The sequence below is a fragment of the Carya illinoinensis genome, chromosome 11 (assembly GCF_018687715.1).
Source record: "Carya illinoinensis cultivar Pawnee chromosome 11, C.illinoinensisPawnee_v1, whole genome shotgun sequence".
NCBI classification, from domain to species: domain Eukaryota; kingdom Viridiplantae; phylum Streptophyta; class Magnoliopsida; order Fagales; family Juglandaceae; genus Carya; species Carya illinoinensis.
Window position 1 is genome coordinate 33963830 of NC_056762.1, and position 14394 is coordinate 33978223.

At 42.6% G+C, this 14394-nt stretch overlaps 1 protein-coding gene across 2 annotated transcripts; it reads right to left on the reverse strand.

The window, feature by feature from the left end:
* Positions 1–9809: 9809 nt before the first annotated feature.
* LOC122281725 (serine/threonine-protein kinase WNK8-like) lies at positions 9810–13504 on the reverse strand. 2 transcript variants are annotated; one of them, XM_043093472.1, is made up of 7 exons: positions 13020–13504; positions 12209–12246; positions 11835–12062; positions 11518–11738; positions 11257–11414; positions 10778–11162; positions 9810–10703 (listed from the first exon to the last, which is right to left on the reverse strand). In XM_043093472.1, exons 1-7 carry the CDS (start codon positions 13098–13100, stop codon positions 9964–9966), a joined length of 1851 nt encoding a protein of 616 aa, XP_042949406.1. In that variant the 5' UTR covers positions 13101–13504; the 3' UTR covers positions 9810–9963. The 2 variants fall into 2 exon arrangements, with proteins under 2 accessions (XP_042949406.1, XP_042949407.1); XM_043093473.1 differs by lacking the exon at positions 12209–12246.
* Between the last annotated feature and the right edge of the window lie 890 nt (positions 13505–14394).

The window sequence follows — 14394 nt, forward strand, 5'->3', positions numbered from 1 at the left end:
AGGGCCACGGAGTCGGTGAGTAGGGCGATGCCCGGTTCCGCGCCCGGCGCGTTCGTAGCCAAGCATCCCCTAGCCCCGCTCCCGTCATCTCTCTCGACAACTCAGGAGACATCACTCAGTTTATTCCCCTCCCGAGTGACCAGAGGAGCTCCACCGAGATAATAACTCATCCCGGCTTGGGCTCGTGATACACACGCACCCGTAAAACTACTCACGCCAATACACAGGCTTTTCACACATGAACAAAAACACACGTGCATGTATCATGAAATGCCATATCAATGCATAATAAAATAACCAACCAACATAAATCAATTAAACAGACAACTCCGTCCTCCATCCATCCGACCCCCGAAACTCCTCGGACTCAGTCCGGAATCAGCCAACCAACAGATAAATAATTGAATGAGCAATATATATTAAAATCTGAAAATAGAGTTTGGAAAATACTTACAGCGCTATATGGCAATTTTAGAAAACAAGCGGCGTTGCAAACGGCGGAAAAACAGCAACGTCACAGTGAAAATTCACTGTGGCCGTGGGTTTGAAAAACCCACTTTTGAACGGGGACGAACTAGGACACGAGATTGATAGGGAATGGTCTAGGGATGGTTGTGAAGCTATTGGAAGTGGCGAACGGCCGTGGGTGGCGGCGGAATGGCCGGATTACCCAAAACGGAAACTAAGCTCGTAGGAGCTGTTCCGGTGGTCGTTGGAGGTCGGAAATGGGTGGGTTAGGACGGCAAGGAGTCGGTGATGAAGTGGTGAAGAAATGGTGGCCGGAGGTGGAGCGGCGGCGGCGGATCGGAGCAAAATCCGTGCGCCCTTCTTGGAGCTTTTCCGGGCCAAACGGCCGGCCGGTTGGGGGTGGGTTTTGGAGGGGTGGTGCACCGGAGGGAGAGGAAGAGAATGGGACCGGTGGGAGGCCGAACGGTGGCCGGACGGCGGCGGTAGGGGCTGGAGAAGGTGACGCCGGCGTGAGGGAGATGGAGGAGAGAGAGAGAGAGAGAGAGCACGGGGGGGGTTCGGTCGAGCGGGAGAAGAAAAGAAAAAAAGGAAAAGAAGAAAAAGAAAAAGAAAGGAAAAAGAAAAGAAGGGAAAAAGAAAAAGAAAAAAGAGAAAAAGGAAAAAGATGTGAAAAGAGATGAGGTCCAGTCCTCACTCCGGGAAAACGAAACAAACCGCCAAAAGATTAAAACCACAAAACAACTAAAAGAAATAAAACACAACCTCAATTAAATTAAATTAAATTAAAACCCAATTTTTTAAAACGCAAATAAATTAAAATAAAATAACTGATATATTAATTAAAATAAAAACAATTATTTCAGCGAAAATACACTCAAAAGCGGGTCATCACATCCTCCCCTCCTTAAAACAATTTCGTCCTCGAAATTGCAAATCAACCACCAACTTAAAGCAAGCCACGTAAACGCTCATAAACCAACTGAGATCAAGATTAAAATACATACCTTCATCATTCGAACAAATACGGGTACTGCTCCCTCATGTCCGCTGCTCGCTCCCAAGAGAAGTCTTGAGCTAACGGATCTCCCCAAGTCACTTTAACTAAAGGTATCGTCTTGGACCTCAACTGTTGCTTCTTCCAATCCAAAATCTGCGACGGAACAACTTCGTAAGTGAGATCCGGTTGCAACTGAATACCTGCTGGGTCGACGAAACGTGGCTCTTGCTGTCCAAAGCTCTTCTTCAGGGATGATACGTGGAAGACATCATGAACATCCCCAAAATAATCTGGCAAAGCAACCCTATAGGCGACGGACCCTACTCTCTCCAGAATCTGAAAAGGGCCGACGTACCTCGGATCTAGTTTCCTTTTTTTACCAAAACGCTTAACACCTCTCATGGGAGAGACTTTAAGATAAACCCAATCACCCACTTCAAATGACAATTCTCTCCTCCTGGTATCAGCGTAGCTTTTCTGGCGACTCTAAGCTGCAGCCATTTTATCTCTAATGATCCGGACTTGGCTTTGCATTTCCTGAATTATTTCGGGTCCAATTACCCTACTCTCCCCAACTTCATCCCAACACAAGGGCGACCTACACTTTCTCCCATAAAGAGCTTCATAGGGAGCCATCTGAATGGTCGCATGGTAGCTGTTATTGTAGGCAAACTCAATGAGCGGCAAATGATTTTCCCAACTCCCTTGGAATTCCAGGACACATGCTCGCAGCATGTCTTCCAGGGTCTGTATGGTGCGCTCTGACTGGCTGTCTGTCTGCGGGTGATAAGCAGTGCTGAACTTCAACTTAGTACCCAAAGCTGCCTGCAAACTCTTCCAGAACTGCGATGTGAACCTCGGGTCTCGATCCGACACTATACTCTTTGGTATGCCATGTAGTCGCACTATCTCTTTGACATACAAACGGGTCAACTTACCCAAAGAGTCGGTGTTGTTAACAGGCAGAAAATGAGCGCTCTTCGTTAACCGGTCCACGATCACCCAAACAGAATTCTTCCCACTAGGCGTTCTCGGCAAACCCACTACGAAGTCCATCGTGATGTCATCCCACTTCCACTCAGGAATAGGGAGGGGTTGGAGCATACCTGCAGGTCTCTGATGCTCGGCCTTTACCTGTCGGCACGTGTGGCATTTCTCCACATATAAGGCAACGTCCTTCTTCATTCCATCCCACCAGTAATTTTTCTTCAAGTCTCGATACATCTTTGTACTGCCGGGATGAACTGAATACGGGGCCGCATGAGCTTCCGCCATGATCCGTTCTTTGAAATCTGAGTCCTTTGGGACCACTCTGCGATCTCGGAACCGAAGTATCCCATCACTATCCATGCTATAGTGCAACGGCCCTCGAGATTTTCGGACTCTTTTCCTAATGTTCAGCAGCTTCGGATCCTTTCTTTGGAGAGCTTTCAATTCTTCAAAATCTGTTACCCGAATATCAAGAACTGAAGACAAAATCTCTACTTGCTGCGAACTCTCTATAAGGAGCCTTCTCATCCCATAAAGTAACGAATCCATTTCTGACGGTTCGGCTTCATCCTCCAAATGAGACTTCCGGCTCAAAGTATCAGCAACTATATTAGCCTTCCCCGGGTGGTACTTGATCTCACACTGATAGTCACTGTTTAGCTCCAGCCAACGCCTCTGCCTCATATTCAGATTTTTCTGGGAAAACAAATGCTTCAAGCTCTTATGATCAGTAAATACCTCACAAGCTTCCCCATACAAGAAATGCCGCCAGATCTTGAGTGCAAAAACAATCCCAGCCAATTCTAGATCATGCGTCGGATAATTCTTCTCATGGTCCTTAAGCTGACGAGATGCATAGGCTACAACCCGTCCTTCCTGCATAAGGACACAACCCAACCCAAACTTAGACGCATCACTGAAGACCACGAATGGCTTATGCGGTTCTGGGAGTGCTAACACTGGTGCCGTTGTCAACCTGTTCTTCAATTCCTGGAAGCTTCTCTCACACTTCTCTGACAAAACAAATTCTGTATTCTTCCGAGTCAAAGCTGTGAGAGGTCCGGATAGGCGAGCAAAACCCTCTACAAACCTTCGGTAGTAACCGGCGAGTCCCAAGAAACTCCTGATCTCGCGTACTGTAGTTGGGCGTGGCCATGACAAAATGGCTTCTACCTTACTAGGATCAACTGCCACTCCGCCCCGGGAAATTACATGCCCAAGAAATTTAACTTCTTCCAACCAGAACTCACACTTGCTAAGCTTGGCGTATAGCTGGTGTTATCTCAATCTCTCAAGTACCAGACTAAGATGATACACATGCTCTTCAACATCTCGGGAATAAATCAGTATATCATCGATAAATACTACTACAAAAGAATCCAGGTAAGGTTGAAACACCCTATTCATCAAATCCATGAACGCTGCAGGGGCATTAGCTAACCCAAACGGCATCACCTTAAATTCATAATGCCCATACCTCGACCTGAAAGCAGTTTTAGGCACATCCTGGTCTCTGATTCTCAGCTAGTAGTATCCCGACCTCAGATCAATCTTAGAGAACACGGCTGCTCCTTGAAGTTGGTCAAACAAATCATCAATCCGCGGGAGAGGGTATTTATTTTTTATGGTCACCTTGTTCAATTCCCGATAGTCAATGCACATACGGAGGGTTCCATCTTTCTTCTTAACAAATAAAACTGGTGCACCCCACGGCGACGTACTAGGCTGAATAAATCCCTTCTCTACCAGTTCTTGCAACTGAGTCTTCAACTCTTTCAATTCAGCCGCTGCCATGCGAGAAGGAGCTTTATGTACAGGAGCCGCTCCAGGTTCCAAATCTATGACAAACTCCATCTCCCGAACAGGGGGTAGTCCGGGCAAGTCATCCACAAACACATCGGGGAACTCTTCCACAACTGGAATGTCTGCCAAAGACTTCTTCTCAGACGGCGTGGACACCATCTGCACCAAGAATGCATCCACTCCCCATGCAATCTCTCGTCTTGCCTGAATCGCCGATATAATTATCGGTTTCTCTTTTAATCTACTCCCCACAAATTCCAGACAATCACCATCTGGAAGCTGAAAGCTAATTATCCGACTTCTGCAATTAATACTCGCAGAATATCGGTATAGCCAATCCATTCCGAGGATAATATCAAAACCCAACAGCTTGAACACCACCAAATCCGCATCCAAGAATCTTCCCTCAAAATTTAACGGGCATCCCAAAGCAACCTTAGAACACCACACCATCTCGCCATCGGGTAGCGCTACTACCATAGCCTTCGGCAACGGTTCCGTGACCAAATTACACACCCGAGCAAACGTGGAAGACACAAACGATCGTGAAGCACCGGAATCAAACAAAGTACAAGCATAAAACTCATACAAACGGACTCTTCCTGTGATTACTCCAGCATCATGGGTCGCTGGTGCCTCATCATCCACCTCTCCGGGTGTGACAGCATAAACCCGGGCTTGCACTGCTTGTCTCGGGTTGGTTCTTCCACCGTGTCTACCTCCACGGCTTCCTTGAGCTCTAACGGGGCAATCCCGAGCAATATGCTCCACTTGGCCGCACCGATAACACTGGGGTCCGCTACTCGTCCGACACTCGCCCTCATGAGCTCTATTACAAACTCCACAAACAGGCATACGTCCTCCCATGCGAACACTTGAGGATGCTTGAGGTCGAGTTCCGGTCCGCTGAACAAACTTCTTAGGCGAACCCGAGCTGCTTCCTTCACCAGAAAAACTCCGCCTCTTTTGCCCTGAAGGGGAGCCCATACTCAGATTATTTTCCCTCTCTATAAGGGTGGCCACATCCACTAACTCCTGAAAAGTGGATATCCGATGGCTGACCACCATACGGCATATGTCCTGACGCAGCCCCTCCTGGAAACGATCTGCTCGCATCTCCTCAGTGGCGACAAGGTGAGGAGCAAACCGCTCCAGTTCTATGAACCTCCGGGCGTACAGCTCCACTGTCGCGCCCCCTTGGACCAGATTGGAGAACTCTCTTGCCTTTTACTTCCTTACCGATGCAGGAAAGAAGCGGTCATTGAACTCCTTCTTGAAACGCTGCCAGGTCACCGCAGCGAAAGATCCCAGTTCAGATTCCAATAGCACCCTTTTGGTATCCCACCAATCGGAAGCGGTACCTTGCAAGAGGTAGCTAGCGTAAAGTACTTGTTGTGCCTCAGTGCACCCACACACCTCAAAAGTCTTCTCCAGATCCTTGATCCATTTTCCAGCCTGAATTGGATCCTCATTTCCAGTGAAGTGTGGGGTCCGATGCGCCAAGAAGCGCTCATAGGTGCATCCGGCTTGCACCATGCTACTGGACCCTCCTGGATACATCCAAGGCCCTCCCTGATATGGCCAGGGACCTCCTGGTTGTGGCCAATACCCTCCTTGTTGCGGACAAGGCTCTCCTGACGGTGGATAAGGCCCTCCTGATGGTGGACAAGGCCCTCCTGATGGTGGCCAAGGACCCCTTTGTGGTGGCCAAGGTCCTTGTGGTGGCCAAGGCCCTGCCTGTTGGGACCTCGCACTCTGTTGCATAAACTCCGTCATCTGCCGAATTGCTTCGGCTATGGAGTCATCTCTGGAGGTATTTTCTTGCGGTTCCTGAGTATTTTTCCTTGGTCTCCCCATATTCCTGTCACAACACTACTCTTGACCCTCCTTTAAGAAAACAAATAAAACCATCATAAAACCAACAAAAACAAAAACAGCACTACTCAGCAAGAAACAAAAGAAACCAGCATGCCAAAACATAACTAAACAAATAAAAACAAACAAACAAGCTCACACAAATAAAACAAATAAAACAACTATACTTAACATAATTTTCAAAACACAACTTTAAAAACATTCTGGTACTACCTACGGGACATGTGGTTTTACCCAGAGCCAAACCGCTCTGATACCACCTGTGACGCCCCCAAAATCCCCACGCCCGAACACGGGGAAATTGAGACGTCCGGATGGTGACAACCCGGGTCACCATCCCATCGACGGGTGCCGAGTGTGTGCAAGGCAACAGATGTGTACAGAGAAACACGCAGCGGATAACGAAAGTCATAACTAAGTACCAGAATTTTTTCTTAACTTAATACAAGCTGTTTAAAACATACATAGATAAAATATTACAAAACACAAATACAGTTTTAACAAATAAAAAGACAGCATCAGCAACCCGGCGGAGCCGCATCCTCGGGCTCAGCCTCCTCCTCTTCGTCCTCTAACTCTGCACCAAAAGTTACGGAACCACGAATGGTACCACAGGTAAGTAAAACCCAAACACTACCAGATAAAAACACATAAAACTCAAACAATATGCATGAACCATGCCCAATGCCCAAAGCCCAAAAACACCAGTTTTCCACACACGCCAAAAACCCTTTTTGGCCCAAAAACACATCCTTTCCAAAAAAACACGCCAAAAGTCACATTTGGCCGCCAAAAGTCCATTTGGCCCAATATCTCGCCAGAAGTCCATCCGGCCCAATATCTCGCCAGAAGTCCATCTGACCCACGCCAAAAGTCCCATTTGGCCTCATAAACCATTATCCAATTTTAACCGTATGCACCATGACCTCCCCTAGGGGTCATCCGCACACCCTGGCTCCAGTGTCACACCGTAGAGTACCACCACGCATGTGACACCTAACGAGCGATGCCCAGTTTCGCGCCCCGCGCGTGCGTAGCCAAGCATCCTCTAGCCCTCGCCAGCAAAGGGCCACGGAGTCGGTGAGTAGGGCGATGCCCGGTTCCGCGCCCGGCGCGTTCGTAGCCAAGCATCCCCTAGTGCCGCTCCCGTCATCTCTCTCGACAACTCAGGGGACATCACTCAGTTTATTCCGCTCCCGAGTGACCAGAGGAGCTCCACCGAGATAATAACCCATCCCGGCTTGGGCTCGTGATACACACGCACCCGTAAAACTACTCACGCCAATACACAGGCTTTTCACACATGAACAAAAACACACGTGCATGCATCATGAAATGACATATCAATGCATAATAAAATAACCAACCAACATAAATCAATTAAACAGACAACTCCGTCCTCCATCCATCCGACCCCCGAAACTCCTCGGACTCAGTCCGGAATCAGCCAACCAACAGATAAATAATTGAATGAGCAATATATATTAAAATCTGAAAATAGAGTTTGGAAAATACTTACAGCGCTATATGGCAATTTTAGAAAACAAGCGGCGTTGCAAACGGCGGAAAAACAGCAACGTCACAGTGAAAATTCACTGTGGCCGTGGGTTTGAAAAACCCACTTTTGAACGGGGACGAACTAGGACACGAGATTGATAGGGAATGGTCTAGGGATGGTTGTGAAGCTATTGGAAGTGGCGAACGGCCGTGGGTGGCGGCGGAATGGCCGGAAATGGCCGGATTACCCAAAACGGAAACTAAACTCGTAGGAGCTGTTCCGGTGGTCGTTGGAGGCCGGAAATGGGTGGGTTAGGACGGCAAGGAGTCGGTGATGAAGTGGTGAAGAAATGGTGGCCGGAGGTGGAGCGACGGCGGCGGATCGGAGCAAAATCCGTGCGCCCTTCTTGGAGCTTTTCCGGCCAAACGGCCGGCCGGTTGGGGGTGAGTTTTGGAGGGGTGGTGCACCGGAGGGAGAGGAAGAGAATGGGACCGGTGGGAGGCCAAACGGTGGCCGGACGGCGGCGGTAGGGGCTGGAGAAGGTGACGCCGGCGTGAGGGAGAGGGAGGAGAGAGAGAGAGAGAGCACGGGGGGGGTTCGGTCGAGCGGGAGAAGAAAAGAAAAAAAGGAAAAGAAGAAAAAGAAAAAGAAAGGAAAAAGAAAAGAAGGGAAAAAGAAAAAGAAAAAAGAGAAAAAGGAAAAAGATGTGAAAAGAGATGAGGTCCAGTCCTCACTCCGGGAAAACGAAACAAACCGCCAAAAGATTAAAACCACAAAACAACTAAAAGAAATAAAACACAACCTCAAATAAATTAAATTAAATTAAAACCCAATTTTTTAAAACGCAAATAAATTAAAATAAAATAACTGATATATTAATTAAAATAAAAACAATTATTTCAGCGAAAATACACTCAAAAGCGGGTCATCACAGTTTACATTCAATTTATGAGGTTTTTGTCTACCAGTTTTTCCATATAGAAAGACACTAATGATTGTTTTATTTGTGTGATACTTGAATTATGTTACGACAGTCTTGTAGAACTCATGACATACCATGGTAATGTAAAACCCATGATCTGCTTTTCTTCAAGTCAAATGTGGAAATTACATTACCGTGTTGTAGAGCCTTTTGTTATGCTTATCTTCAATTTAAATGTGGTCAGAGCTAATCATTTAGCCCTACAAGAGTATACTATGATGATGAATGCATGGAAAACATCTGAGGGTATGGTATTTTTCTTCATCCTTTACACAACTTGCAGATACTTTAAAAAGAAGAGAAATAATATCTACAAGCCCCAAATGTACAAGCCTTGCTTATAAAAAAAGTGGACCCCATGATGGAAAAGTATGAAAAACTCATTTTTTCTTAATGGGTTCACATTTTCACCAAAGTCTTGTACAAGACTTCTATATTTGGAGCTTGTGCCTAGCATTACAAGCACATCTTAAAACGTGAATATGTTGCTAATGGATGATCTTGAGACACTGATCTCTAGTATTGTGTTTTAACCGAAGACAAAAGTTACCTCAAATCTCTGTAAAATTTTAGAGCACCAGTGAAATTTTGATTTTCAGCTGCTGTTTTATTCTAGTGAGTTTGATGTTTCGTAAGTGGTTCAATTTTCTGTATGCAAACAATGTATTGCCATTGATTTAGAGCTCCAAATGATCGTCTTTGCTGCCAGGTGATGGGTCCTTTTGCTTTTGGTGTTTATGAAGCCGTAATAGTACCTGTGGTGCAAAACGCCAGTTATCAATTCTGGTGCAATGCTACAACATTAATTCTCCTCGATAGCTATGCTTTTAGCAACATAATAAAATGCAGCATTTCAGTATTGAGAGTGCTCGTTGAATTAAATGGTTGGTAAGGGTAACCATCAAGCAGCTGTAGCCTGCTAGAGTGATATGGGTCATGATACTCAGGTGGGAAAGAAATTCCAGTGAGGAGTCAGGACCACATCTTATGTTCTTTCCAAGCAAACGCAAGCATCAAGGCCTCACAGCATCTTGATTTTAGCAGAAAGCAGTAAGCAGCAGCTTTCAACTTTAGGTTCTGAAAAGTCAGTATCGTTGTCGTCAGTAAACTAATTTCATGTTGCTATTCGGTAAATCTAGTGTAACAATTGAGAATGGAGAGAGGTGGGGGTGGGGATTGCTCCTCTCACAGTCAGATTTATGGAAGATGAACACAATATATCAAATTGATTGACATCTTAAAAAAATGATTTACTCCATGTATTGCCACAGAGTGAGACAGAAAAAGGCTATCAACAAAACTGAGGAAAAAGAATCATAGCAAAACAAAAAACCAAAAAATATTCATAGATCAAATGACTGATATTTTCTTCTTTGCCATCCACCTCGTTTTGGCATTTTCTAATGCTACCTCCCTCATCCTCAGGAGTTCAATTAAACGTTGGTGATACTGCGTATCAATCGCATCCAGCTCCAGCTTCAGCTCATCACACTGATCCTTGTCTGCCAGAGATAGTGAACATATGCTCGACAAGCTGAAGTCTTTTGACATACCCGAACATGAATTAATAAAGGAGGTTGCAGATTTTTGTGCAGTCTCGTTATGCCCGCCATGATCATAAACCCCATACTCTGAATTAAACCCACCACACCGTTTTGAACCTTTATAGGATCCATCACAACTGAAATTATCGGACCCTAAACCACCACCATCATTAGAGACATCTGAAGCCATTGAGACGCCATACTCTGTAGATATATCTGAAACAGTTGATTCTTGATTGTCTTCATCTTCCACACGTGGGAGAACATGGTGCTCAAAAACTGCATCCGGAGAAGCCTCTACTGTCCCAGAATTTTCCCCAATCTGAAGTACAGTAGAATCACCAAATGAACTATTTGATTGTGACGAGCAACTCCCAAAACAAGCTTTCCATCCAGGTACAAGCTTTGTTATCAAGTTGTCAATTAACTCAGAAATGACGGCCACATCTTCTTTTGACAGATCAAGTTGCTCAACCATCTCCTCAGCTATTGATATTGTAGTATCAGAATCAAGATAAAACGCAAAATGGATGTTTCTCACCTGACCTGTTAACAAGAACAATATATTGTTAATGCTAGAAGGGAAAGAAAGTAAATTATTCAGCAGCGCATTTACTTACCATGAGGATCAGCAATGCGCAGAGTAAATGAAATTGTATTCTCATCATTTTTCTCCCCTCTTAACCTAAATTCATTAGTCTCAGTAAACCTCTGAAATTCTGGAGTTGAACAGTCAGAAGTTTTCATACTACAGCCAACAGAACCCTTGTTAGAGTCTATATCCATGGCATGAGATTCAGGCTGTTGTGAGTTCACCAGCATGGGCACATTATTGGACAACAGCAGCAAATCACAATTGAGATCCTTCGGATTTCCAGTTGCAAGGAATGGATCTTTCAACAGCTCCATTGCTGGCAATCTCATAGATGCTGGAACCAGACACTTCTCTATGAACTGCTTGACTTGAGGGTCTTTCACTTTACTGAGAGAAGCAGGCCTAATGCCCTATAGGAAAGGAGTGTCAAAAAGGAAAAAAATTACAACAGCCATTTTTAAGAAAAGCAAGAATGAGACATACAGCAGGTAGTTGCCAACTTACAGAGGTGACCTTCTTGTATATTTGAGCGGGATTTTTGCATTCACTATATGGATATTCACAAGTAACCATTTCTAACATGCACATACCAAAAGAATATATATCGACAAGATCATTGTATTCCTCTTCATAGAGCTCGGGAGCCATAAATTCGGGAGTGCCTGTGCAAAAAAGAAAAAAAGATAACAAACAGCAATTTACACAGTTTTTTTTTACACAGTTAGGCCAAAGTCATAACACTTTCAGAGAAAGGGATGTCCATACCAATAACACTTCGGGCAATAGGCTGCTGCAAGACAGTTGCCAATCCAAGATCTCCAATTTTAACTTTTCCATTGTTACCATTAACAAATATGTTGTCACATTTCAGGTCTCTGTGGATAATTGGAGGATTTTGGCCATGCAAATAGCTTAAACCTTGAAGAATCTGCCTAGCCCAATTCTTGATGGCCTTCATATCAACATTCTTATGCTTCTTTCGATACCTAGAACACAATGAAACCATGTATTCTATAAATTATCATTGAACCCAAAAAAAAAAAGTGAAAGTAAATACGGCTAATAGGACAAAAAAAACTCACTGTCTCAAACTCCCAGAAGTGAAGAACTCTGTTATTAGGTTGATGGTCTTGCTCTTATCATCAACCCATGAATTATAGAACTTGATAATATTTTCGTGTTTCAAAGATTTCAGCAGATGAACCTCTGAATATAATCTTTCCAGCTGTTCTGGTGACTGCAATACATCATCAATGTCCACCTGGTTCCAAGCAACTTCTATTCCATGAACTTCATCAAATGCCTTGTATCTACAAAGAACAAGGGAACCACAGGACAATTTAACGAAAAAAAAAAAAAACAAATTTTCTAGTTTGGAAAACCACCGACTTTAGAAACTAACTACTACAACCACAAAGAAAAAAGAATTGATTAAGATAGGTCCTAAGAACCATACACAGTCTTAAATGCTCCTCTCCCCAAGACTTCGTTATACTGAAAGAATAAAAGCAATAGAAATAAACGTTATCTCACAAAATCAAATAGAATAAACAATTTGACTCAACACAGCATGCAAGATACTAACAATGCCTAGGGAGTTGAGACCAGATGACTACAAGTAATCACAAAATCCCTGCTGACATAAAAATTTTCATATTAACAATTTAAAATCTACAACAATGAATGGAAACAAAACAAAAAGGACTCTTCCATCTGAATTGGATTTCCCAAAATCAAGATTTTTTAATCAATTAATTTTCATTTGATATAAACTACTATAAAGATTTATCAAATAATTTGAAAAAAAAAAAAAGAGAGAGAGAGAGAGAAATAAAAAGCTAACGATATTATATTGTGAGCATCCAAGCAGGGATTATTACCGACGAAAGCACGCGTAAAACAGAGTTGGATTCTTTTTTCAAGTGTTTGGATTATTTGATTAAAAGACGTATGCTAATCAATCGCAGTCATCAAAACCCAAAAATATTAATGCAAATTAATAGCAAAATGGATGTCGTATCAAATCCAGCTAAATTTTTAAATGAAAAACTACCACTAGAAACATAAAGTGCTGTTTGGTTGCTCAGAAAATATGAGAAAAATCAGGTACCAAATAGTCCGCTCAACTAAGCCAAACGAATAATTGGCCACGGAAAATTGAAACAACGAAAATCAGAAAATCCATAATTTTACGTTCTTTTCTTTGCCTGATAATTTTATTGGAAAAAGGGACAGATGTTGAATTCAAAACTTAACAGTACCCATACCCGCACGTATCTTCCGGTAGGATCTTGCTCCACAACATCACCGTCCTGAGCCTCCAATTTCGGACCCGCACCAAAGTCCATTGCCAGAAAAAGACGACAAATTGCAACGCGAACAGAAAAAGAATGGAGGAGAAAACGGGCAAGACGCTATCAAAGGATCTGGATCCTGATTCCAAAAAGATGAAAAAGAAAAAGAAGAGGCTTTTCCGAGAATGCTTCACAGGCCACCGAATACGAATCGAAAGCCGATTTTCGGAAGCGGGATCGGCAACCGACGAGCAGTAGCGACGAAAAAGACTTCGATTCCATGGCCCTGCAGAGTCGCTCGGCGATTAGGGCACAAATCTTTATACTAATCCTAGATTCCTCCATCCAACTATCATCTGCATGTTTCGACGCACCAATCAAACCATCACAGACCGATTTGAGATGGTGTAGGGATTTATATCGAACCTCAAAAGATGGGAACCGAATTAGGAATTGGGTAAGGACTTGAATACGTACCCAAAAAGATTATATATAATACTAAATAAAAATTATATATAATTAACTCATAAATTAAAAATTCGTTAGATTTATTTTATATTAAAAATAATTTTATAAATTTATATATTTATTAAGTCACATTAATTTATAAATTATTTTTATAATCTTTTTATAATTAAAATATTTCTCAATTGAATAGGATAAATAAGTTTCATGCTATATCAATATAAATTTATTGGTTAGTATTATAAGAATTTAAATAATTTTAATAAATATGTAATTTATGTATGTAATCTCAATAATCAAAATTTCTTTACTTTATATAGGAAAAATATAAAAATTATTAAATAATAAACACATAACAAATATAGTATTTTATGCAAAACCATAAATTTAATATAAAATACTCATTCATCTCCTTAATTTTTTATTCAGTTAAAAAAATAAAGAATTATATGTTTTATTTTTCAAATTTTTTATAATTCTTATTTAATATAATAACGAAAAAGTTAATATATATTTAGTTCTATCATTTTTTTTATAAAAAAAATTTAGTTGTTAGATAATTTAAAAATAAATACAATTTGAATGGTTGGATCAGTTCAAATTAATCTAAAATTAGCTAGAATCAGTCTGAATCGGTTAATTAAAATGGTTAATTGAACAATTCAAAATATTCCCTAAAATGGGTTCAGTTTCTACTGAATCGACATGAATGGAATTGTTTTTTGGACCTCTGATTTATATAGACAGGGTTGGGTAAGGGGGAAAGTGGACGCACAGTAAAAGTAGTTGGAAGAGGTGCCCAAATGGATGAACTCCGAATCCTAATCATATTCATCAACGGCTCGAGGCTTCTTCAAAACTTTTATTTTACGGAATATGTATT

What these genes read in the sequence shown, in the direction of transcription:
- LOC122281725 (XM_043093472.1), bottom strand. Translation starts at nt 13,100, where the DNA reads ATGGACTTTGGTGCGGGTCCGAAATTGGAGGCTCAGGACGGTGATGTT. An exon ending in TATTGCCCGAAGTGTTATTG is followed by an intron (nt 11,415 to 11,517) that starts GTATGGACATCC and finishes TTTTTTGCACAG; the next exon opens with GCACTCCCGAATTTATGGCT. An exon ending in GCGCATTGCTGATCCTCATG is followed by an intron (nt 10,704 to 10,777) that starts GTAAGTAAATGC and finishes TCTTGTTAACAG; the next exon opens with GTCAGGTGAGAAACATCCAT.